Source organism: Ovis aries, chromosome 15 (genome assembly GCF_016772045.2).
Source record: "Ovis aries strain OAR_USU_Benz2616 breed Rambouillet chromosome 15, ARS-UI_Ramb_v3.0, whole genome shotgun sequence".
Taxonomy (NCBI): Eukaryota; Metazoa; Chordata; class Mammalia; order Artiodactyla; family Bovidae; genus Ovis; species Ovis aries.
The window spans coordinates 56,018,128-56,044,111 of NC_056068.1; the positions used below are offsets into that span (position 1 = coordinate 56,018,128).

The following is a 25,984-nucleotide window of genomic DNA, read 5'->3' on the forward strand; positions in this document are numbered from 1 at the left end:
ATCACTTTTGACAAGGGTGAACATAAAAACAAAAACCACTTAGGATCCTCCTAGGAGACCAAAACTTACTAAAATTAGCTTCTGAATTATTTTTCTTGAATGCATGGTATGGGAAAAATCTCTTTTGTCTATAGTTTAATTTCTGAAATGTGCTTCGTATTGAATTCTCTCAAATGTTCCCCAAAGATGTCTTGTTTGGGGAAGTATTTTCTCGACACTTTTAATAAAAGCCAAGTATATTGGAGTCATTAGATGCATAGACACATGTCCCTCCCTTTGCCCATGCATTTCAAAGATATATGGCAGCCTTAGGGACACCAACAAATCCAAACACTAAAGCTGAGAATCGTATGTGGCAGAGTAATAAAGCGAAGAAGCTGTCCAAAGAAATGTTAAATCTAGGGAGCCATTGTAATTATGTGGTATCTACATTCCTCTGTTACCCTGGAGGAAAGAGTATATGTAAGGGTAGGTATGACTCAGGAAGATCTCACTTAGTAACTATTATCAGGTAGGTGGAAATGTTAGCTTGCCGAAGAGAATATTGCCTTAAGGAGCAATGCAAGAAATAACACCCACCAGGTGAAATCTTCATTATGTCTTGTATTTGATCCTCTGGTTAAGGTAAAATGTAGTTACTTGATTTACATTTTAAAAATCAGAACTACTCTTCCTTCATTGAATGGAAATAAACATTTTCTTTTAGCTTTATTTTTTTCATTTTTTTAAAAATTAAATTTATTTATTTTAATTGGTGGCTAATTACTTTTCTTTTAAAATCAGTTTATATATTTAAACACCTAGAGGTTACTAGATGGGCAGTGTCAGAAATAAGAGAAGAAATTTTTAGCAAAGAAACAAGCCCACCAATCTAAAATCATCTAGTCACTCGATCACCTCGCCACCTCATCTGCTGCTGCTGCCAAGTCACTTCAGTCGTATCTGACTCTGTGCGACCCCATAGACGACAGCCCACCAGGCTCCGCTGTCCCTGGATGCTCCAGGCAAGAACACTGGAGTGGGTTGCCATTTCCTTCTCCAATGCATGAAAGTGAAAAGTGAAAGTGAAGTCACTGAGTCGTGTCCAACTCTCAGCGACCCCATGGACTGCAGCCCACCAGGCTCCTCCGTCCATGGGATTTTCCAGACAAGAGTACTGGAGTGGGGTGCCATTGCCTTCTTCGAGCCACCTCATCTAGGAACTGGTAAATTCCCTATGGAATCAATCAGCACTTGTGAAAAGTAGCAGGACATTAAATTTGCCATATTTTATATGTTATTATTGTACATAAATAAATAAATATATGTGCACATTTAATCATTCCCTTAATAGTGTCAAGGGTGTGTTTTAGGAAAAATGTGGTCCCGTTATATAATACAAATTATATCTAAGTACATTAATATTTTCTTTGGTGATTATTTTCATTTTTGATACTTAAAAGTATGGGGGTTGAGAAATATTTACAATTAAGTCATTGCAGTGATATCTGCATATTCTTCAAAGCACAGGTGACCACAGGTGTCAATTCCTATTATGTTAGGATTTCTCATTTAAGGTGAAATCATTAGGTAAAAGAGTCCTACATTGTTTTTTCATATAGTTCTAAAAATGACTCAACTCTTATTTGAAGTTACTCTTACTTATAATAGTTATTAATATTTGATGATTTTTTTACTGGTTCAGCAAACATTTTTTCAATCCCTAATGTACTGAACCTCAGATTGTATACTAATATTAAGATTACAACAGAATCAGGACAGATCATGTTTCTTCTGAAAGAGGAAATAGCAACCCACTCCAATATTCCTGCCTGAAGAATCCCATGGACAGAGGGGCCTGGTAGGCTATAGTCCATAGGATTGCAAGGAGTCAGGCGTGACTAAAGTGACTTAACTCACATGCGTGCAATGTTCCTTCTTTAAGAAATTTCACAGAAGAATCCTCAGAAGACTATATCAGAATCATCTAGAACTGTCATTAAAAACAGATTCCTGGGCCCATGTTAGATTCAGAATCAGCTGGTCAAGGGCAAGGCTTAGGAATCTACATGTTAACAGATTCCTCAGGTGATTCTTATTTGTAGGCCCACATTTATAAAGTTATTGCACTAAACAACTATTGAGTTGGGGTGAGGGTGAATACATGAAGCTGCCATGTTTGGTGTAGCCTGTGCCCAGGTCCGGTGGGCATGGATAGGTGTACAGATTTTGCGCTATTGAAGAATTAGAAACTGAGGAACTGAGAGAAGGCTAAACTTCAGTCTGAATTCCAACTCTCTGCCTCTCTTCCCTGTGATCACCTGACCTGCAGGGTTGGATCTGTTCAAGAAGAGTCTTGTTCTCCTTAGCCCACAGACTCTTGAATGGAATATATATGGCAGTTTCCAGAGCCTTAAGTTATTCTGAACCCATTGTTGATTTAAAAAATAGTTACAACCTAAAAGTTGAGAGTAATGTTTTATTTGGTGGGAATTTTTAGGACTTTAAGCCCAGGAGACAACTCAAGTAACCCTAAGAGAACTGCTCAAGGAGGCAGAGAGGAGTCAGGTTACATACAAGTTTTCAACAAAGGGCAGGTAGTCTGAACATCAAAAGTATTTTTGTGAATTAAAGAAAACCAGATATCTCAAGTTAAGAAATTTAGCACTTTTGTATGTATGGAAAGATGCGAGTCTGGGCTCACTGAAATCATTCCTTTCCTATGCATCTCAGCTGTCTGGGGCCAGCATCCTGCAGTATTTCACATCCTGACATTTACAGTTCTCATTGTAGGGAGTGGCTGCAGTCTAATGGCTGCCAGATGGTACAGGTATTCTTTCTGAGTGCCCTGGGGGGTGGAATCGTTGATGACTATGACATCCTTATGCACTGATATGGCAGAAAATAGTCCATTTCTCACCAAGAAACAATTTCAGAGAGAGCTATCTATCAATTACAGTAGAGGACAAGAAATAGACTTTAAGCTTCCAACCTAATAAGAAATTTATTTCCATAAGCAGTCCTCACATTTATTGATTTTCAGCCACAGCTCTCCAAGAGAAATCACATGTCAAAGAAATTGGAGAATTTGTGCTAAAACACAGCTTTGTTTTCTTAAAGAAGTTTGCTTCTGTCTTCTTAAATTATCCCTACTCACATGCATAATATTAAATAAAATGCTTGTCCAGAGGTTCTCTATGCATAAAGTCATGCTATTAAAATAAATAAAATAATTCACTGCAAATATACATTTGTAGATTGGACAAGACTTTTTACTTTTAGCGTTTTTGCTCTTTTTTTTTTTTTTTTTTGGCTCTGTTATGCTGCTTTGGGATTTTTCTTAAGATTTCAACTGGAGTTTTCTTTTATGGAGCAAGTGTTCTTTTCCTAATAGGCAGAAGGCCTCTCCCACCTTTATTCTCCTGCTCACTTTCTAAGCTTGAGCCATTCACATTGTGCTTGACTCTTCATTTTTTGTCTCCTCCGTTTTCATTTAGCAGCTCTTATATTAGGACACTTGTTGTTGTTATTCAGTTGGTAAGTCATGTCTGACTCTTTGCAACCCCATGGACTATAGCCCTTCAGGCTCCTCTGTCCATGGATTTTTCCAGGTAAGAATACTGGAGTGGGTTGCCATTTCCTCCTCCAGGGGATCGTCCCAACTCAGGGATCAAACTCGAGTCTCCTGCGTTGTCAGGTGGGTTCTTTACTACTGAACCTAAAGGAAGCCCATATTAGCACCCTAAAAAGCTTTGTCATGGGAAGCTATTATATAAGCACCGGCTTCTAAGCGCTCTTATCTCCAAAGTCTCCCCTCTCATAACACACACCTCACGTAATAGTTTAGTGGATGTAATATGATGACCTTACACTTTTACCCGCCTCCTCAGGGCAAGTTCTGAAGACTTCCCTAACTTCCCTTCTAGCTTTATCTCTCACTACAAGTTTATAATCTCATATTACTTCAGTATGACACGTATACCTTACCACGTCTAGTGGATGTGTTTCTAAAAGTTGATATTTAAATTTACTTAGTTAAAAAATGCCTGAAAGATTTATAAACAAAAGTAACAAGAAAAAAATGAAAAGTTTTTTTAAGGAAAATATTACTCATAAAATAATTTTTGTGCAACACAATTGTTATTAAATATGGCTTTTTACATGTCACTTTTCTAAAAACAGGGCCATTTCTGGAGCAGGGGAGCCATTATTTCTTGGTCACCTTTATGTTTCCATGTGTGAAGCCTCTGTTCTAACACTTTCAAGAGGGTGTTTCCTGCACTAAACTTGTTTATAAAGGACAGCAAACAGCTGTTCAGCTGTTTGGGATATCTTTGGACATAAAAAAAAGCTAAATACCGCCATTGGGTGGAATTTTTGAGCTCTGTGGAAGAATTTCTTTGTGGTCCTTTTCTCTACTGTACAGAATATACACTGATGATTATTGTGAAAAACTATTCTTATTGCATTTTTCAAAAGCCCAAGCCTTAACATCAACAGTCTTAGAAGTTTAGAACCATCTAGAATATCTTTCACCTATCTACCAACTTTCAAAAGTAATACTTTTCATTATCTTTTAAATAATGAAAATTTCAATAATGCAATATTATAAGAAAATACCTAATTGCCCTCTACTCCTGTGAGAATAATGCACCTATTTTCTGTATGATTTCTACGGTATTTAAGATTTAAGTGACTGACAAAAAGATAATGCCTTGACTGTATTGGTTTAATCTCCCTTACTAAATTATAACTATAGTAAAGATACTATGCAAATAAAAAGAGAAAAAGGCAAATTGAATTTATACTTTATTAAAATCAAACAATTCTTACAACTCTGAAATGTATATTCAATAACATCGTGTAACTGTACATTGTTCTTTATAAAACTTCAGGTCATGTCTGATTAAAAAACACTTGGACTATGTATATACAATGATTGATGAAATTTCTTAATGACCCATGGCACGTTCTGAAGGACATCGGAGAGCAGGCCTAGCACTCTGATACCTCTCCCTTGGAAATGCTGGATCACTGATGGAATTCTGCATCCTGTAACTTCCCCAGCCCTGGAAGTTTTGCTAACAGGAAGTGCAGCTGTGTGTGCTTTCACTGGAAAGCTAACTTCTTAAAGCTCACTGCATAGCTTCCATTTGCGGTCCACAAATACTTCCTCAGAGTGCTAGAACCCCTTCAAAGCAGAAATAAAGGTAGAGTCCAAAAGGAAAAGAGAAAGTAAGGGGGAAAATGCTGATTCCCCAACTTTCTCCATGAGAAAATCACATGAAACAGTTGCGGGACCCATGAAAGGACTGTATATCTTATATTTACAAATGATAAAATAATGCGATTCCATCGAGGAAAAAAAAAAAAATCAGTAGTGCCTCAGTGTAAAAAAAAGTAATCACTGGATTTTTAAAAGCAAAAATGTGGCTAATGTTTTTGTTTGTTTTTCATTAAGGTGACATATCTGTTTGATAATGGAGGGACAGTCTTCTTTGCTATTTTTATGGCAATATGGGGTAAGTACGTTCTTCCATTGCTTAACTTCCTAGCCCTTGTTTTCTGAAGCTGTTGCTGTGTTTCTGCACACCCACACCCACGCACAAACACATATACCATGTGTCAATTCAACAATAAAATCTCTTTTTTTCCTATGCCTTCTTCATACATTCACGGCTTCTTTGGGAATTTAACTCTTGATCTAATCTTCTAAGCCCTAAAACCTCAACCTTCCTATACTGTAGAGCATATTTTTCCTACCAAAAGCAGCCAGTAATTAAAAACAAACTGAAGCATACTTGTGAAAGTGATGATCAGAAGATGTTTTGTTTGCTTAAGGCTTCCAGTCATCTGTTTTTTTAACCTTACATTTTATACACTTAGAGATACAGAATCTATTCCGTATACGATTGAGCAATAATGTCTAATACTAAATAAATCCTATTCCTATCTAACATCTTAAAACTGTAAAAATTATGTTTATGTATATGTATTGGCTGACTTTTTCATGAAGTTTCTCATTGAGTTTTTAAAGAACCCAATTAATTGAGACCTAAAGTAAATTACAGATTGGTATTTCCCATGATTTGAAAAGAAGTGATTACTTTCCTGGGTAGGGTCAACTTTCTGATTATGGTCTGTTGAATGCAAAGTTATCACCAACTTGGCAAATCAAGAACTTTACTAGGGACCTGCTGATTCAGAAAAATAAAATGTACTAGAATACAAATCTTTCACTCCCATTGCCTTAATTTCCCAGGAACACAAACTCTGTGCCATACTCTTTCTAGTTTTAAGTCAAAATTGAAAAAAAAAAAAATCACCCTTCAAATTTTCCATCAGGAAAATTCATTAAGACTACAAAGGGAGCAATGAAGAGTTAATCCATTGATTTTGAATTTGGGGTTCCTATTTTCACTGAAGGATTTTTTAATTAATCAGGCAGGGCAATCATGGTGAAGTCTCTTAGTTTTACCTGATTCCATAGATACTTCCTAATAAGAAAAAAATAGGCCAAAATACTAATGAAGGTTTTTCAATGGATGAATCAGCATAGCCAAAGCTGGTAAGAAAGGAAACCTTTTGGATGATTTATCCTCTGTTTATGTTTTTGCTAGTAGCCTCATGCTTTTACAGTTCTCCTTGGCACAGGCCACGTGACAGTGGCCTTGCTTTAGTGTTTGGAAGATGGATTTGAAAAAGCCAGGACGTAGATGAACACTTGCCATCTGCAGCATTTCCCCCCTAAGTTTCACACTGAGGTGCGAAGCGGAGGTATGTTATCCATAGGAATGCCGTCATGGGCATTTTCTCCACCTGCTGAAGTAGATGAATCATTTGCACTTGGGTTGTAATAACTGGAGTTCCCAAAACTCACATCATAAGGTTCCGGTGCATTATCTAATCGCAGAACTAAAAAAGCAACAAAAAAATGGTTTTATAGTGACAGTCTGGAACGCATACTCCCGCATCTGCTAGACCATAGGAATTGTTCTGGATGAGCAAATAGTTACATTTTTATGTGATATTGTCAGATACTGGTTTTGAATTTATCAAGCCACATTTTTCTTTCTAAAACTAAGAACAGTTTAACTTCCAAAATTTCACTACTGGTGGTCCAAACACAAAGGAACTACGGGAGAGATCACAACAGAAGTCTAGCAATATTTGGTATAAGGAAGTATCAACATGTCTCATTGACTTTTGAATCTTGTGAATTCAGAACCATGTCGACAAGTTCAGAATTTTTTTTTTTAATTTGGTCATGTTGTGCATTTGTGGGATCCTAGTTCCTGACCAGGGCTAGAACTTGGGCCCACAGTGATGAAAGCATAGAATCCTAACCACCAGGGAATTCCCAACATGTTCAGAATTTTTACTTCTGGTTTTAAGTGATTTTTAAAAAGTAAAGAGCTTTACTTTTAAAATCAGTGTCATTATTTTATCAAGTGTCTTAATATATTTATGGGTGAGCAATGGAGATAAAAAAAATTGTAAAAGCTTCTGTTTGCTTCTGATAGATCCAGGTTATCATACATTTAAGGTTTTGTAACTAATAACATGGTTAGTTTTCTTTTTTTCTTTCTACAAACAGCTAATTATTATTTCCTTAATGATCTTGAATTTATTTTTATAGAAAACTTGGAATGTTCTAGGCTTCTGAATACTAAAACAGTGACTATTTACAAGCTATATTAGTCATCTAATTATTCAGCTAGGTAGTCTCAGATCCTAACTAGTCCTTAAGCCTTCTGTTACAAACTGGGCTCCCAGGAGCCTTATGGATTTGAAAGGCGTGACACAAAGTTACCTAGAAAAAGAAAAACTGTTGTGATTGAATTATTCCAGCATGCCTCAATCACAACATCTTAGATTGTGTAAAGTTGACAGACTGACCTTTTGCATGTGATAACATTTAAAGAAAATATTATGAAGTTTAAAAAAAAAAAGTTTGGAAGCCCCCAAAGCTTGAAATCCTATCCTTCAATTTGGAAAAGTTCTACTTTTTATTTTCTATGGATTGTTAGAAATCCATAAACAGATTTGAAAAGGCCAGGATGTAGATGAACAGAGTTCAGTTAAATTTACAACTAATGGGTTTGCTTTTGAAAATCAGCAATAAATCAGTAGTGATCCAAACTTATAAAAAATCAACAAGATTTTATCAATAGGACTCAACAGGGGCATTTAACTATATTTTGAAGGTAGCAAGAGTCTATTGTGTAAGCCAAAAACTAGATTTTTTTTTGGGTCCTGAAATATTTTTTTTTTAAAAGAAATGAGTCAAGCTTTTGAAGTGATTTCACCCACTCCAGTGTTCTTGCCTGGAGAATCCCAGGGACCGGGGAGCCTGGTGGGCTGCCGTCTATGGGGTCGCACAGAGTCGGACACGACTGAAGTGACTTAGCAGCAGCAGCAGCATTTCTGTTCTAGTTAATACTGATCAAACTCAGTACTTCATTTTTAGCAGACACATTTCTCATCCATAGATGTGGTGCTTTTTTTTTCCATCACGTGATTGGGAAATTTCTGAATTAAGGTATATCTGACTTTATCTACCCAAATATACAGCTCTTCCGAAATTCTTTTTTAGAGCCTCATCAAGATAATTAATAGAGAGCTACTGTATATGTGTAAATTTGTTGTATATGTGTAAACTTTGGAAGAACATCCAATTAGAATAAATCATTGTTCGAAATCCTGCTATTAAGAGATCCAACAATGATGGAGAATGGCTCCAGTTTTTTATTTACAAACTGGCAATTTTGTTCTTAATATCATACCATTGTTTTTCATTGGCTTCTCTGATGGTTCAGATGGTAAAGAAACTGTCTGTTATGCAGGAGACCTGGGTTTGATTCTTCCAGGGGGTTGGGAAGATGCCCTGGAGAGGAAATGGCAGCCTATTCCAATATTCTTGCCACACTCCTCCTGTACAGAGGAGTGTGTGGTGGGCTACATATAGTCTATAAGATTGCAAAGAGTCAGACACAACTGAGTGACTAACACTATTTATAATGCTATGTTTTAGGTTCTGGGATTACTTAAAACCAATTGTGATGTGATGAGCAACAGTTCCAAATGGTTTTAAAACTTCACTAACAGGCCCATAGTTATTTTGGTTATGTTCTTTGAGAAAGAGAGTAGATCAGAATAAATCTTTAGTTCATTTCTGTCATGTGACTCTCTAAATCCCATCCAGATAATGCAGTGAACATTAGCACCTTCACTTAATTAAAACCAGTGTGTACAGGTGAAGTTCTGAAAGTCGTGTTTACCTGGTTCATTTCTGTCGTCATAAAGTCGCCGATGGGAAAATGAATCTGTTTTCCTTTTTCCACATAAAAGGTAGCCAACAAGACTAAGCAATGAAGCACCCAGAATAGCACCTAAAATGGCCCCAAATACTACTCCTGTGTTTCTGTTCTCTAGAGGACAAAGAAAAAATAATTTACACATAAGAAGTAGAAAACAGTTATTCAAAGAATAGAAATACATGTGGACTTTGTGTTAGCAAAGTTTAACACTTTTTTTAAGATAATGGGTATGTATATATAGTTGGTGTATGTGTGTTTTATAAAGTACTGAGTTTTGTATATATATCAGAAATATATACTTCCTGATAAAACTGTACTTCAAAATCTGAATTATCTTGAAACATTCCTAAGCCTTAGTTTTGTAACTGTCTCATTACGTATTAACACTAATAGTACTGAAATGCCATGTGCATTCTCCATTAAGATCTAACTTCTTGAATTCTATATTGTTTTTAATCAACTCTGAATCACTGATGAACTTTAATGATGAGATAGGCTTTGAGTTTGTTTCTATTCAGAATTAGAAAGCAAATGGGAGTAAGTAGGTGATAGAAATGAATTCACCCCAATGAAAAGGCATTATGAGAAAAATAAATATATTCTGATATAGAATATTTTCAAATACAGGAAATATACCAAACAAAACAGGATGTTTGCTGTGCTTTGTACATTTCAAACAAATGTGTAGGTCTGAGTTTCAAGGAATCCAGAATTTCATTCTATCATCCCCTTTAACAAGCACCTTATTTGAAGGCTGTCATCAATAAATCACATAATACTCCCTGACTTTATACTTAGTGCAATTTATTTTCAGCTTAAAAAAATAATTTCTCAAGAAGCTTATTAATTAGGTAGGCAAGAGTTCTTATAGGGTCTCTAATTCTATATCAGACTCCATTTATACACCAAGAAACATGTTGAAATTTTTTGACAACAGCAGCACATTTTTTTACTAAGCTGAAAGTGAGGCAAAGTTAACTAAATTTTCTTTTGATTAAAGAACAGTGGTAGGATTAAGTACTCAATATTCTCTCTCTCTCTCTCTCTCTCTCTCTCTATATATATATATATATATATATAGTGTTAGAAAGGCAAAACAGAGCATAGTTTTATATGTATGAATGGAAGGATGTCTTAAAATTATGAAAATATGTGTACACATAATATATTGGTTGCAGTGCTATACTAATCTTGAATTTCAAATTTTAAAACTTTTCTTGTACACTAACAGCTTTCAAATAGGAATTTGTATATATAATTTGTTGTTTATATCACTAACATCTGTAGATAAGTTGTATGGAAATCAATTAGTTCATGGAGGGAAAAAAGAATTTTTTTTTTTTAATTCAGGAAACAAACCATGGTATATAATGAATCTTCATTACACATTAGAAATATTTTCTGCTTTATGTTTTAAAACTTGACTAATCCCCAGATGAAAACATAAATGTCCCCATAATACAATTTCCTTGTGATACTCACAGCTAAATTTTATTTTTATGGTATTCAGTAGGTACCAAACTAAAAATCAAGAAGGGTATCCTGTTGAATTTACACTTTTAAAATATCAGTGTTCTAGTCTCCTGTGATTGCTGTATGGTTTCAGGTAATTACCAAATTTATTCATTCCATTCTCTTTTCAAATCCCACATACGTATATTTTTAAACTTCCGTTGAGTTGTATTCCTAAAAGCCTGGGATATTTCATATAGTCTTTCTGAGATGCAGTAATATTGCTACAGTATCTTAAAATTGTACCATTACATCAGTTTCAATTTCTTTTCAATTTAACCTATTTCTTATTTTGGCCCACTGTTTCATCACATTCCCATACAAAATGACTAGTGTCTATTGACTTAAGTCCAAAAGTCCCTTCACTATTCACTATGAATATCATGGCTGCTGTTGTAAAATGAGAAACGCTTGTACTATTGCAGCCTCCTTTTTCTTTTAGAGTGGTGCATTCCTTAGGTGTAATAACTTATTTGGATATTCAATTTCACACAAAAGGAAAATTAAATCCATTTATACTTACCTTCTTGGGGGTCTGACGTATTTGGAAAGATTTTTGAATTATTGGTGAATTTCAGGGTGGGATGTAAAGTTGTTTCTTGATAGATGGTAAACCCCTCCACGCTCTCTCTGGTTGTGGTAGGCCATCCATCTGTTACCATGGGGGTCACAGATACGGTGTTTGGTCCTGAAGGGAGGTTGCTAACTGTAATGGAACTGTTGTCAGGAGCTTTCAAGGTATCATTGATGGAAGACCGGGTAAAGTTTTCTGAAGACACAGGAACTGTGGTATTGGGAGGGGCTGAAACTGGCAGAAGACTGTTATCTGCTATAGATGAGTTCCAAGGCAGTTTGGAAACAAAGCTGTGGATTGAGGGAGGTCTTGGGGAAAGTGTAGGCATGAGTCTCGGACTCCTGGAAGAGTTGTCTGTTGACAGATTATTGTAGAAACCTGTTTGATGTGTTTTATTTGATGGATCCTCAAAAGAGAAATTACTTGCCTTGGGATTGGAAGTTTCTCTATTTTCTTTATCTGAGGTTAAATTTGCTTTACTTTCTAAAGGAACAGATTGATTTTCCCTTGTTTTTAAGTCTTCTACAGTGCTTTCTGTTTTGTTTGCTTTTTGATCTTCTTCCCCATGGCTTCCAAACAGTAGTAAACTAGGCAAAATTGAAATCAACAGAATTTTGGCTGAAGTCAACATTGTAATCTTCTTTGGTATTAGTGTTGATATGGAGAATCTGAAAGAAAATAATAACCATTTGATTTATTAAATGAAGTATTGAGGTTTTGCTTTAATGGATCTACATTTCTAAAGTGATTTTAAAAAATATAGAGACATAGTCCTGAGATGACAGTATCATACCCTTTATTCGAAAAGTTTGTTTTCTTTGGATTTTATTGAAACAAGAGTCACTAAGTGCTGTTTGACTGAGTTCTATTTTCTATATAGTATTTCTTTCTTTATTCCTCTAGGGAAATGCCATATAGAAACTTTTTCAAGCTAGACATTGTCATTTTATTATTTCAAAGATCATTTAGCTTGGGACAAGTTGAAGTATACACACGCACACACACACACACATACACACACATAGTGTATATGGATGGCTAAGTAATTTTTTCTTTTAATACTGTAAATATAAGGCATGTAGAGCTTGATGATTTCTTTAACCTATTTAAGGAAACTTTTTTTATAAAGATGTAATTTGGAGTGTTTATTATAAAAATTATGTTCTCAATTATACACTAAACATACCACTTTAAAGTGAGTCAGTCAGGAACCCCACTTGAAAGCATTTTATTAGGTCTTAATTTGAGTTACTTGAATTTGAGGTTAACATCCTTTTTTATTACATTATGTTTACTTCATGTTGCCCCTTTTCCTATTAATCCCAAGTTATAGAAAGTCAGGAAAACTCTTAGAACTGGAGATTCTTTCATTGTATTCTCTTATTGTATAAGTGAAGAATCTGATTGGGAGCATGTGTGGGAAAAGGTACCTAACTAGATCATGGCAGAGTTGGAGTTGGAAACCATGGCTCTGACCTCCAATCTGGGCACATCACATTGCCTCTTAAACGTGGAAGTGCCACAGTTCATAGACAGGAGGATATGGGGGAGAGGTTTTGAATTTACATTTATATTGCAAATCTGGCTTCTATATGAAAAACATATGAAAAAAAATTGTCATGTGAAGCAGTTGTTCTATCAAATCATAATAATCATACTAACTTCATAGTGTTCTGCAGACTAAATGAAATGATTTAGGTAGAAGTACTTTAAACCATATCTGGTCCAAAGTAAGCAGTTAGTTAATTTCCATTTCTTATTATTAAAATATAACATTATTTCCATAAGTGTCTTAAAGTTTGTAATATCAACTCATTAGATCCTCACAATGATCCCTGGAGACAAAAAGTACAGCTCACATTATCCTCATTTTGCAGATGAAGAAACTGAGGGTCAGAGTGTCCAGGAATGAAAGTTAGTAAATGAAAAAAGCAGCAGTGAAAGCCAAGTTTGCTGACTCCAACCTAATTAGGTGTTAAAGTTTTAAGTATTTTTAATTTAAAAATAATTCTTAAAAAATAGTTAGACTATATTTGTATTTGTGATTATTTTGTTTATTTATATTTCAGTTACTTTCTGTGATAATCAAGAAAATTCATTTAGATCCTAAAAATTTTTAACATAATTGGAAAACATTATTAGTATGCACTTATTACATGAGACGGTTTGCATATTTTCTCATTTAATGCTTAACAAAAACAATCAAACAATAAGGAAGAGGTTATTAATCCTACTTTACAGATAGTTAAATGGGAATAAAAAATGTCAATAATGTATTCAAAACACATAGCTAGTAGTTGAAAGATAGGGTTAGGAGTCAGACCTTGGCATCAAAATCTCATAATCACTCACCTATATAATAGAAGCTACAAAAGAATATAGATTTGGTATCAGCTGGTTTTTAGAACTTTTCCCACAAGTGTTTACTTAGCACAGATTATAATAGTAATAAAATAATCCAAATTTTATTTTAAACAGAGCTGTTGGTAACCTCATATTTTTAATCACTGGTAAAGTAGTGACTTCTACCTGTGTGCTGTGCTTAGTCACTCAGTCATGTCCAACGCTTTACAACCCCATGGACCGTAGCCTGCCAGGCTCCTCTGTCCATGGAATTCTCCAGGCAAGAATACTGGAGTGGGCTTCCCTGCACTCCTCCAGGGGTCTTCCCAACCGAGGGATTGAACCCAGGTCTCCCGCATTGCAGGTAGATTCTTTACCGTCTGAGCCACCTTCTTCATTTAGTACCTCTTAAACATACTAAAGTACATCTTTATCCTAATTTAAAAATTCCCAGCAGTTGTCTCCATGGTTTCTAAATAAACACTTTCAGCTTGTAATTTACAGATTAACATTAACAAAATAGGAACAATTATCCCCAGGACCTGAAGTTCACCAATATTTAATTAAAATATTGCTTCACCTAGCGCATTTAAAATGCAATTCAATTTGGTTTAAAAATACTCAAATGGACCTTTTCAGAAACATCTCTCCTGTTAACTCTGTCAAGTTCATAGTAAGCTTTATAGCCTCTTTCACTGTCTCCTGCCACAGATCTGATTCATTTTGCATTGTATTTGGTCACCTATCTGGTTAGGCAGTTTGATTTGCCTTCCCTAAACTTAGGTTTTCTGATTATTTTGTCTTCCCAAAGAAGCGGTCACCAGAGGGGACCAAAAAACAAACCTTGGCCGTTCATCTAATTTTCTCATAATGTCACATAAGGATTGTTGCAAAGTGCTTTTGCTCCCTTCTCATAATGAGAATCCACATATCAAGAGTCAACAAAGTGAGTTTTGTTGTTCCTGTTTCACTTTGCCTGTAACATGGAACCACCAAGGGGATCACTCTACCTTTTACCCAGCTTTTGATTATAACTTGAAAACCTCAGGTATCAACACCCCTAATGAGCCAAGCAGTCTGTTATGCCTATAATTTATTTCCAGGGAAACAGGAGAAAGTAAAGAGTGGAATAAGACAGTACATTGTGAATGCTATTTGCAACTTATTCAAAAATTAATACACTCCGTGGGTAAGGCTTTTGTGAGTACTGATTTGTTCTGTTGTCCCAGAATGGTAACTGGGGACAGCTTTGCTTCTGCCCTCTGGCTTCTGAGAGAACCAGGTTGCACCTCCTACTCAGGTCCGTTCATCTTAAAGGGACAGAAGCAGCCAGGAATTGAAGCCATCAGCTTTTCAGAACACTGGTACTGGATTTTTGCTGGGGCAAGGACTAAGCAATTTTGGTTAAGTGTGACCCCATTTTCCCCTGGAGTAGGAAACAGCAACCTACTCCAATATTCTTTTCTGAAAAATTCCATGGAAAGAGGAGCCTGGCGGTCTATAATCCATGAGGTCGCAAAGAGTCAGACATGACTGAGCACAGACCCCATTCTGAATGGAACAATGCGTATTACAAACAGGGAAGATTACGTTAGTGGTACAGAAACTCCAGAGGACAATAAAAATCTATATTCTTTACAATTTCCTTTCAGCCTCCTTCCCTCTCTAGTTAATATATGTAAACTCTGTTGTCTATTTGCTGTGTAAAGTTATGCTAGATAATGGATTGTGTGCTCCTGTGTTCCAAGTTCATCAGTCAACCAGGTGCACAGTGGAGGCAGAGAGAATGTGGGGATGAAAGAAAGTGAATTTGGAGAGAGAGAGAGAGGGAAAAAACAAACAAACAAACAGGAGAACCAGATAGCATCATTTCTCCTATTCTTTGCCCCATCTTGCCCTGAGGTAGAAATTCCTAAGAGGAATTTTCTGGATATAGCCTAGGAACAGAGATAAGCTCATTATGAACCTGAAAAACTTCCAAAATTAGAATTATTATAAAGGGAATAGAGACAGAGAGAGAGAGAGAGGAGGATTTCCATCCAATTTGTGATACGTTAAACAAAGATTCTAAATCTTTCTGAATATATTGAAATGTTTGTATTGCTTCTAAGGCTTAATAACTTTTAAAATATACTTTCAGATAGTGTGAGTTTCACTTTTTTTTTTTAATAGTTCCTCTATCCAAAGAAAATGAACGCTATTTTCTCTTGTCTCTGGTGTTGGCACTAAAAAGTGGTTTCACATTACTGCTTTTGTATAGAGGGTTTCAGGAGGTGGTGATAAGGGAAGAAAAAAAAGAACACTTGTGGCCATTAAGGGAAGCAAAGCCACATTCAATGTTCATAAAATTGTTGCCCCTTAATTTTGTAAAGTTATTATTCTGCCCAGTCCTCCTGTTGTAATTGAGTCATACCTATTTTGCACTGAGCTTTAAAAATAAGGAAGTATCCTGGTTTGTGTCAAGTAATCAAGCCATGAAAGGGAAGAGGAATGCTAGTTATTCTAAACTAAACCAAAATCAGAAATTTTAAAGAAAACCATCACTTTAAGCTGCACTGAGAAGATGTATAAAAGCATGTTTCTGTAGTGAAACAACTAAAGAGTATATTCTGTGTTGCTTCTCTGTGTTGTTTGTGATCATTCTTATTGTAGATCTCAGGCTACCGATTAAGACAGATGAGTTTTGCTTGTCTTAGTCATAAGAAACAGCCAGACATGTAGCTGGTATCCAGGCAGAACTCACATTTTACTCAGAGTGGGCTTTCCAGTCTTGCATTATATTTTGCTGTCCCTCACTGAAAATGCCACAGTAAATGAAGACGTGAGGAATTACGCTTCTAGGATGCCTTTTATGAGAGGGTTTTAAGGGAGAGAAGACTTAACTAGCCAGAAGGTAGGATTCTATTGAGAACCCATATCATTCACTTTATTTGATTTTAAAAGAAAGAAACACACAAAAAGGAAAACATGACTTTCCTCCAGGAACTAATACATTTCAAGAGTTTGAGAACATCATTCTAATTATAAGACAGAGGAATGTATAAGCCCAGAAAAATATATAGAATGTCATACTCCCTGCGAACTCGGGCATTTTCAGTCATAAACTTCAATACTGAGATAATTAGGTGGAAGAGTGTTAAGTTTAGAAAGATTGTGTCACCAAAAGAAATATTCTGGACCCAAATTCCTGAGTTTTCAGCCTTCTATTGTTTCACTGTTTGTAGAAAGAGTCTCTATGGGTTGGTTAGAAGACAGTGGTAAGCATTATATCGAGCTCTCTGTAATAAAAGAATCCATACACAGCCACAAACTGAAAATAATTATAAGAAACTTAATGCCTGTCTTTGATCCATGGGAGGTCTTTTGCAGCAACCAGCTTAGCTTTTTAGATTTCCATTGAGTGCTCTACATGTACACATTTCATGTTAAGTAAAATATATACACATCATTTTGCCAATTTTTGATTAAGAAGATCTTTGGTAAAGATATAAAGCTTCATAATTCCTTGCATTAGCAGATTGTTTTCAAAAAGCTGTCAGGTTCTAATACTTCAGCAAGAACCATTGAGCCAAATGCATAATTTAAATCTAAATACTCAGTTTATATTCTCGCAGCCACTTCTGCTTTAAACATTTTGAAGCTTTTTACTAAGATCTGACTTAAGGAAATTCGCCCTTACAATCATGTAGGTTTGAAGCAAGTTTTTTTCTTTAACTCTTCAGCTGGTTTCATCATCTAGAGAATTTGGCAATAATTCTTAAAGTTAACTCACTTAGCACGAATGCTCATTTGGAAGATAATTACTTGATGAAACAGCTACCTGTCTTCACAAAGGGTCTCTGTAGGTACTTGCCAGACTGTTCTGCCAAAAGTTCAACTGGCTTTGATTCTCTTTGGTAAATAAGAGAAAGAGAGAGAGAGAGATGAGACCAAGGATCTGATATAATCCAGCATGCACTTACCTTCAGGTCTAGGAGGTGTTTACAAATAGAAACTGAAGTATCACAGCCGTCCTGACCGCAGGGAGTCTGCCATGCATTAGAGAAAGCAGATGGGTTAAGTGTACAGATGTCCCACTGGGCAGGAGGGTGCCAGAGAAACGAAGTGAGGTGAGGCTGGCTGTATCTTGCTTGTGTAATAGAGCACCCAAGAACCTGACTGACCTGCTTCTCAGCTGTCAGCATGAAGCTATCACCTCATTCAGGCCTTTAAAAAAAAGAGAAAAAGAAAGCCCAACCCTCCAGCTTTCATAGGTTGGTTGCTTTGACTTCGGGACAGGCTAGTTCTCTTTTGGGTATTGGAAAACAAAGGACATACGTTTCTTGCCCTCAGTGAAAAAAAAGCAGGACAGAGTTTGGTCCTGGTCACTGCTGTATCAGGGATTTCTGACACATGCTGGGTTCCCCTTTGCAGGTGAGGAAACCACAGTGAGTCAGTCCTGCACCTGTTGCTCAAGTGACCTGACCTGCATGCTGTTCTCCAAACACATAAACAAATCTTTTTTTTTTTTTTCCCATTGTGGGGATGCCCGATTTGTGTACTCACAACCTGAATGGAGAAAGTGTTGTCTGCTGTGCGCTGAAACTAGATTTATAGAAAGTCACACTTCAGACAGTGGATTACTGTGCATCATATCCTTGAGAAAGCTGTAAAATATTAAGTTAGAAATCAGCACCAGGACTGAGGTGGGGTTTCTTGCTGACTCTCGGAAGTTTGGGGGAGGTGGTAACTGGGGCCTGACTGAGAATGGCCATGTGATCCCGAGTAATCCTGGCAGCCTGCTCAATTAGTTTCCATCCTGTGTTCTCTTTGCCTTTCCTCTCAACTTAGAAGCCAAAGAGTTTCAGAAGAGCCTAAGTAATGCTTGATTAAATACTAGAGTTGAATAACAACCTGGCATACTTCCTTTCACGGCTTGTAAAAGGGAGAAGAGTGAAACTGCACTTCCTGGGAGATTCTGCACATCAATATTTGGGGACAGGCGCCAGGGTCTGTTCAGTTCAGTAAGCCTGAGGTTCATGCTTAGTTTCTGTTGCACAAGGAGATAGGTTTCCAACTGCTGGGAGAGAAAATGAAACTTTAGCTAAAGTTCAGGGGCTTTAAATCGAATGCAAAGAATCTACTCAGTTAATTGGTTCAAGAAAGAACAAGGTAATTCTATAGTTTCAAATTTTCTGAAGCCCAAAGTCCTTTAGAGTTTGATTAGAAATTAAGCCAATTAAGCCTAAAATATGTTCACTCAAAAGATATTTAAGCTATATCTGCACCGGTAGGAAGAAAAGCAAGTTCAGTTTAATCAAATAACTAGTTACTGAGAAGTGGCTTAATAAAATTCAATTGGTTATTTTCAGATTAGCTAGTTACTAGGGAAAAAACTCAACTGAATAAATATTTTTATATCTGTGCTTAGAGAACTGAACATGACTTGGCAGGATTGGGTGTACCGTACATACCCTTAGGGATTTTCCTAGATATGTGCATGAATACATTACCACGTTCTACTTGGCATAGTAATCATGGCCTATACCAGGCAAGGAAATTATAAGGTACTTCTGCTTCAACTCTGCTTTCACTGCCACAAGAGTCAAAGTTAATCTCCAGTGACCCCCTTTTCTGAAGATGCTAGCTATGGCCTCAGAATCCTTTTCACTACTGCCCTCCTGACAACCTTAACCAATTGAGTAGACCTGACCTTAGAGATAAACCTTGTTTACCTTCCCTGTCGTGAGCACATCTGGAAGCAAAGTTATAAAATGAAAACTATGCATAAATTTAATGCCTCAGTTATTACTTAGCTCATGTAGTTGTGATCAGACACCTTTATGGAAGCACCTGAGTTGGAGTTAAACAGTAATTTCTTGCCAAACAAGTCTTGCTGAGATGCATTTCCAGGTGTACCACAGTCAGGTAAGACCTATCCCATTTTGGACCTGGAGAACTCAACAGTAAGGAACAATTACCCAACAATTTCATCCGCCAAACCAGCTGAGATGACATACATAATGTCATACATACATACACAATGCTTACATAATTTGTGTTGTACTTACTTATCTTCTATGGAGGCTTTCATCTAGCACTCTCCAACTGCTTTACACCCATTAATTAAACCTCACAATATATAATGGAAGAAGAACCACTCACCAGTGGAGTTTCCAGAACATGAGGTCACATTATTGTCACTGATGGATCTGAAAACAGAACCAGATTGTGGCTTGGCACCATGTCTCAGATAAAACCAAAATATTGTTCTAGGTCCAAAATGGTATCTTTACAAACCCTATTGCCTCACATGTGTGATACTGACATCACACATATGGAATTCGTTTCCATAGGTTAAATTCATTATTAGCAGGTTATGAGCCTAAAACAAATTTTATGTTGAATTTATGTTTTGTCTCCCCAGAGAAACCTAGGTTTTTTAAGCAATAAAAAAAAATTTGAGTAACAATAAGGTAAAGTGAAAGTGAAGTCGCTCAGTCGTGTCCGACTCTTTGCGACCCCGTGGACGGTAGCCCACCAGGTTCCTCCTTCCATGGGATTCTCCAGGCAAGAATACTGGAGTGGGTTGCCATTTCCTTCTCCAGGGGTCTTCCCGACCCAGGGATTGAACCCAGGTCTCCCACATTGCAGGCAGACACTTTAACCTCTGAGCCACCAATATCATGGTTATATTATCTGAGGCTATGTCAATGATATTCTTTACAAGTACAATGGAAATTGGCGACTGAAAAATTTCTTTGAAATGTTAACAGCTGTTTTAGTATTCTGTTAGAAGAGAAGTAGAGGGATCATTCTCATGAGTGCTAACACTTGTTTAGCATACAAGGTTTTGTTTTTTTTTCTAAGTCTATGGTATTATAGTATGATCTTCATTTAACTGTAACTTCTTGGAAAGGTTAAACACTCTATTTTGGTGCTAAGGACAATGCCTTTTGTTAAGCAGAGGTTTTGAAAGAGCATATACATGGCATACATACAGGCATAAATGGGGATCTGATGAAGGTTATAAATTGGACATGTCAGATACAAACTTTAATTCAGGCATAGTTCAGGGAAGTAAATTACATAACCATAACAAAACCTGTTGCATTCATATCTATACATTTAAAGGAACGTGTTTTCTCAGTAAACATCCTTATAAAAACAAGAAATTAAAATGAAGTTGATGCTGAAACCTATCTGATTGTAATAAGTAGTAGGTGTCCATGGATACCTGGATCAATTGAAAAACAAAAAGACCATTGACTTAACAACTTAAGAGAAGCATTTATAATAAATTTTATATTTTAAGCTTAATATTTATTAAATTTTGGAATGAATTCTTTTGTTTTGTTAATTGAAGTGATAATCCAGGTGTTTTAAAGAGACTTATATCCATTCTGATGTTTAAAGTTATTTTAATTATTTTAATTTCCTTCTTTTTTGTTTGTTTGTTTCAAAGAAGTATGACAAGGTAATCAATAAACATTTTCAGGCATAAATATAAAGGATAATATTCTGAGGTAGAAATAGAATTGAATTGGATTTAAAGATAAAATGGAACCATTAAAATGTTTCAGTAGATAAGAAGAGCTTTCTGAAAGTATATGTCTTAAAGGGATATGAATTAGGTATAAAAGACCAACATAAAAGTTGTATTTTAAAATGTCGGTTTTTATAATTCACTGGAAATTGCATCATTTGCCACAATTAACATATATGATGAAAATAAATTTTGGATGTCATCAGTTCAGTTCAGTTCAGTTGCTCAGTCGTGTCCAACTTTTTGTGACCCCATGAATCACAGCACGACAGGCTTCCCTGTCCATCACCAACTTCTGGAGTTCACTCAAACCCATGTCCATTGAGTTAGTGATGTCATCCAGCCATCTCATCTTCTGTCATCCCCTTCTCCTCCTGCCCCCAATCCCTCCCAGCATCAGTCTTTTCTAATGAGTCAACTCTTCACATGAGGTGCCCAAAGTACTGGAGCTTCAGCTTTAGCATCATTCCCTCCAAAGAACACCCAGGACTGATCTCCTTTAGGATGGACTGGTTGGATCTCCTTGCAGTCCAAGGGACTCTCAAGAGTCTTCTCCAACACCACAGTTCAAAAGCATCAATTCTTTGGCACTCAGCTTTCTTCACAGTCCAACTCTCACATCCATATATGACCACTGGAAAAACCCTAGCCTTGACTAGATGGACCTTTGTTGGCAAAGTAATGTCTCTGCTTTACAATATGCTATCTAGGTTGGTCATAAGTCATAAATATATATAATATGATACATAGTTCTATAAACTTATTTGAGGTTACAAAAATTTTGAAGACCACTGATTTAGTGTGTTACTTTTCCACTAATTTCTAAGGATTCAGAATATTTTACTGGGCATTTTTCTATAATAATTAGGGCCTGACACAGTAACAGTTTTACTCTCTTCTAGTTCCATTAAAGGGAAAAAAAAAACAAAAAACAAAAAAAGCCGGAGAGGGTTTCAGAGCTTTTGCCAAAATGTGATGGAAACATTTCAAAAGTAAATATTACTTTCTTCAGAATGTTACCATTGCCAGTGTGCTCATACTCTACCCTGTATGTTACTACAGTAGATTTGTTAGCATAAGGTGGCCCTACCGTATCTTTATTTGGTGTGAGATCTCTGCGGCTCCTTCTCTGGCTGTGTTCTCTGTTGAATCCTGGTCCTGCTACTTACTGGTTCTGTAACCTGAACTATCATATCCAAAGACTACTTTCTCATTTGTAAAATACAGAACGAGATATCTACCTCCTAGGTAGATATCCTAGACAATGGGGAACCAAAAGATAAAGTAGGTAAAGTATTATGTGTTGCTTGATGCTAAATAAGGGCTTATCAATGGTAACTATAATAATTTTAAAGATGGTAATTTCATTATAGAATCTTTAGATGGCCATTGCCTAATTTATCAACTATATGATATATTTTGATATAATTTAATTAAATCAAGTTACAACCGGTTTTAAATATAATAAAGTGGCAAAACTGGCAGATTGATAATATTGTAGTTTATTTTTCTACCTTTAAGAAGAGATCCAAGTGATTTATTAATCCTGCCTTTAAAAAAATCAAGATGGATAATTAAAAAATCTTGTCATTTCTAATTTGTTTCTTTCTGGTTTGAAAGTTAGAGTAACTAAGTAATAACCTCACAACTTTGCCAACAAAGGTCCATCTAGCCAAGGCTCTGGTTTTTCCAGGAGTCATGTATAGAAGTGAGAGTTGGACTATAAAGAAAGCTGAGTGCCGAAGAATTGATGCTTTTGAACTGTGGTGTTGGAGAAGACTCTTGAGAGTCCCTTGGACTGCAAGGAGATCCAACCAGTCCATCCTAAAGGAGATCAGTCCTGAGTGTTCATTGGAAGGACTGATGGTGAAGCTGAAGCTCCAGTACTTTGGCCACCTGATGTGAAGAGCTGACTCATTTGAAAAGACCCTGATGCTGGGAAAGACTGAAGGCAGAAGGAGAAGGGGACGGCAGAGGATGAGATGGTTGGATGGCATCACCGACACAATGGACATGGGTTTGGGTAAACTCTGGGAATTGGTGATGGACAGGGGAGGCCTGGCGAGCTGCGGTCCATGGGGTCACAAAGAGTCAGACACAACTGAGCGACTGAACTGAACTGAACTGAACTGAACCGAACCTCATAGCAAAAGAGTTTTTAAGAGTTTATTTGCTGAGTGTTCTCAGCACTGAGCCATGACCTGGAGAGGAGCAGAGTGAAGAGAGAGTGAGATACCTAGGCTAGGTCTATACACTTTAAGAATCCAGATTTTTCCTTGGCTCAAAAGCAGGGGTAGAAGAAAAAGAAGTTATTCATGACTTAAGTGGGATTTTGACATTAAGTTCATGGGCAAAAAATAACAATGACAAGTGTTTTTCTCATCTGTTTAGAGGACTAGGAACAATATAAACATTTTGCAGAGAACAATGAAAACATGTTAGGTTTAGCTAAGCTGACAGTTCTACAAGCTCTTAGCGACAGTAAAAGGAAGGCAGTTTTGTGTTGCATCAGGAGAGAATCCTTATTAAAAACGCCTAGTGTTGTTGTAAATCCTTTTTTCTGAATGAATAATTTAAACCAATAACCCCGCCATAGGTGTCACAGGGAGCTGATCTTCTAGGGTCCAGTTCATTTGGGGACAAGTCTGCTATACTTTCTGAACTTTTGCAGCGTTACAACAACAATAACTTCATTTCTTGAACATGGAGCTGTTGAGGATTTTGTGAGTTAAGTATGTGTAAAACATTTGAACAGGCTATCTGGAACATTTGTGTCTGATGCACAATAGCTATTCATTGGAAGGAGATACACAATTTTGGAAGCTCTCTTTAGGGAAAAAGTAAAAAATAAAAATATCAAAAGTTTACAAATTTTAAAAATTTCAAATGCTACGTAAAATCAAAATCCATAGAAGTAATAATATTTTAATTAATTAGTTGCCTAACATATCTCTGTAAATGCTTTTTGTCTTACTTTTTTATCTGCATTTTTTTATTATCTCTGCGTGTTTTAGTCACTCAGTCGTGTCCAACTCTTTGTGACACCATGTACTGTAGCCTGCCAGGCCCCTCTGTCCACGGAGTTCTCCAGGCCAAGAATACTGGCGTGTGTTGCCATTTCCTTCTCCAGGGCATCTTCCCGACCTAGGGATCGAACCTGTGTCTCCTACATTGCAGGCAGATTTCTTACCATCTGAGCCACTAGGGAATCCCAATCTCTGTGTGTGATGTTTAAAAAGATATTTCACGGAAGGAATGGAGAAGTCATTCAGTTTTTCCTCTTTCTCTAGCACAATTAATTGAAAATTATTTTATTATTTTTGACAGTTTTAAAAAAGATTTATTAATTTGTTTTGCTGCCTCAAGTCTTGGCTGTGGCACATGGGATCTTCATTGCATCATGTGGGATCTTTGAGGATGCTACACAGACTCTCCAGTTGTTGAGAATGGTGCCCAGACTCTCCAGTTAAGGTGTGGGGGCTTTGTTGCTCCACAGCATGTGGGATCTTAGTTCCCTGATCAGGGGTTAAACCTTTGTTCCCTCCATTGCAAGGCAGATTCTCAACTGCTGGGCTACCAGGCAGTTCAGTTCAGTTTAGTTCAGTCGCTCAGTCGTGTCCGACTCTTTGAGACCCCATGAATCGCAGCACGCCAGGCCTCCCTGTCCATCACCATCTCCAGGAGTTCACTTAGACTCACGTCCATCGAGTCCGTGATGCCATCCAGCCATCTCATCCTGCGTCATCCCCTTCTCCTCCTGCCCCCAATCTCTCCCAGCATCAGAGTCTTTTCCAGGCAAGTCCCCATTATTGGCAGTTTTGAAAGGCTTATTTCAACTTCATAATTGATAATGCTGTGTGCATTTTCAATATTGTTGGAACTCTGAGAAAATCTCTAGTGTGTTTCATATATGACTTAAAGTTTGTGAAATAATTCCCATGGAGTAGTTTCTGGCCCCATATATTTTAGATCTTATTTCTCTTCCATTACCATAGAGCATGTGCATCTCTTCATACATCCCCTGGCCTGGCACCTGAAAGAGTCAGCATGTAACTGGAGGAGTCACCTCAGAAGCCATTGCTACATTAGGATAACTGGCAATGATTGAACAACACTTGGAAGTGCCTGCAAATCACATAAACATATCTCACCAAATGCAAACTAAATGTATCCCTAATTATTGAAACCTTGCAAGACTTAGCTATCAAAAACACTTGGCCACTCCCTCAGCCATATTTGGAAAAATCAGAGATACTGGCTATGTCTACAGGGAACTATTAGACACATCAAAATTGTAAATAGAAGCAGTTTAATTATTCTGGGACAAACTGTTTGCTTGAAGTGTGAACCAAGAAGCATTATGCTTACTTCTGCATGTCCGTCTTCACAAATTCAGATACAGTGGTCTAATAAAGGAAAAATAATAGTCTTTTCAGACAATTAAGTTATAACGTGTCAGATTTTTATTTGAGTCTGACTGCAAAGGAAAAGTCTTCTAAAAGACCAATGCAAAGATTTCTATCTTGGTAGAGACATTTATAAGAAAATTGTTAGTAATCATTTTTAGACTCCAAAGGAAAAAAAAAGGGTGTCAGACTAGACTTCTGATTAATAAGCCACTCTCAATCTCATTTAGGTCTATTAGAAATCTGCTCAAACCTTTTGTCTGTGATGCTAATTTCTTCCCAGAAGGATGTTGCAGATTATGTAGCTCAAAAAGTTCTGTATCAG

General features: G+C 36.6%; 2 protein-coding genes across 2 annotated transcripts in view; one reads left to right on the forward strand and one right to left on the reverse strand.

Annotated features, from left to right (window-relative positions):
• Positions 1–25,984, forward strand: part of ANO3 (anoctamin 3) — a 455,605-nt gene that overhangs the window by 365,825 nt on the left and 63,796 nt on the right. Inside the window, exon 14 of the mRNA XM_027979573.3 lies at positions 5,441–5,501. Within this exon, the coding sequence (XP_027835374.2) occupies positions 5,441–5,501 (61 nt within the window). The remainder of the gene's footprint in view (positions 1–5,440; positions 5,502–25,984) is intronic.
• On the reverse strand, positions 4,776–17,912 carry MUC15 (mucin 15, cell surface associated). The gene is made up of 4 exons (XM_012096107.4): positions 17,691–17,912; positions 11,335–12,053; positions 9,261–9,410; positions 4,776–6,894 (listed from the first exon to the last, which is right to left on the reverse strand). Exons 2-4 carry the CDS (start codon positions 12,014–12,016, stop codon positions 6,734–6,736), a joined length of 993 nt encoding a protein of 330 aa, XP_011951497.1. The 5' UTR covers positions 12,017–12,053; positions 17,691–17,912; the 3' UTR covers positions 4,776–6,733.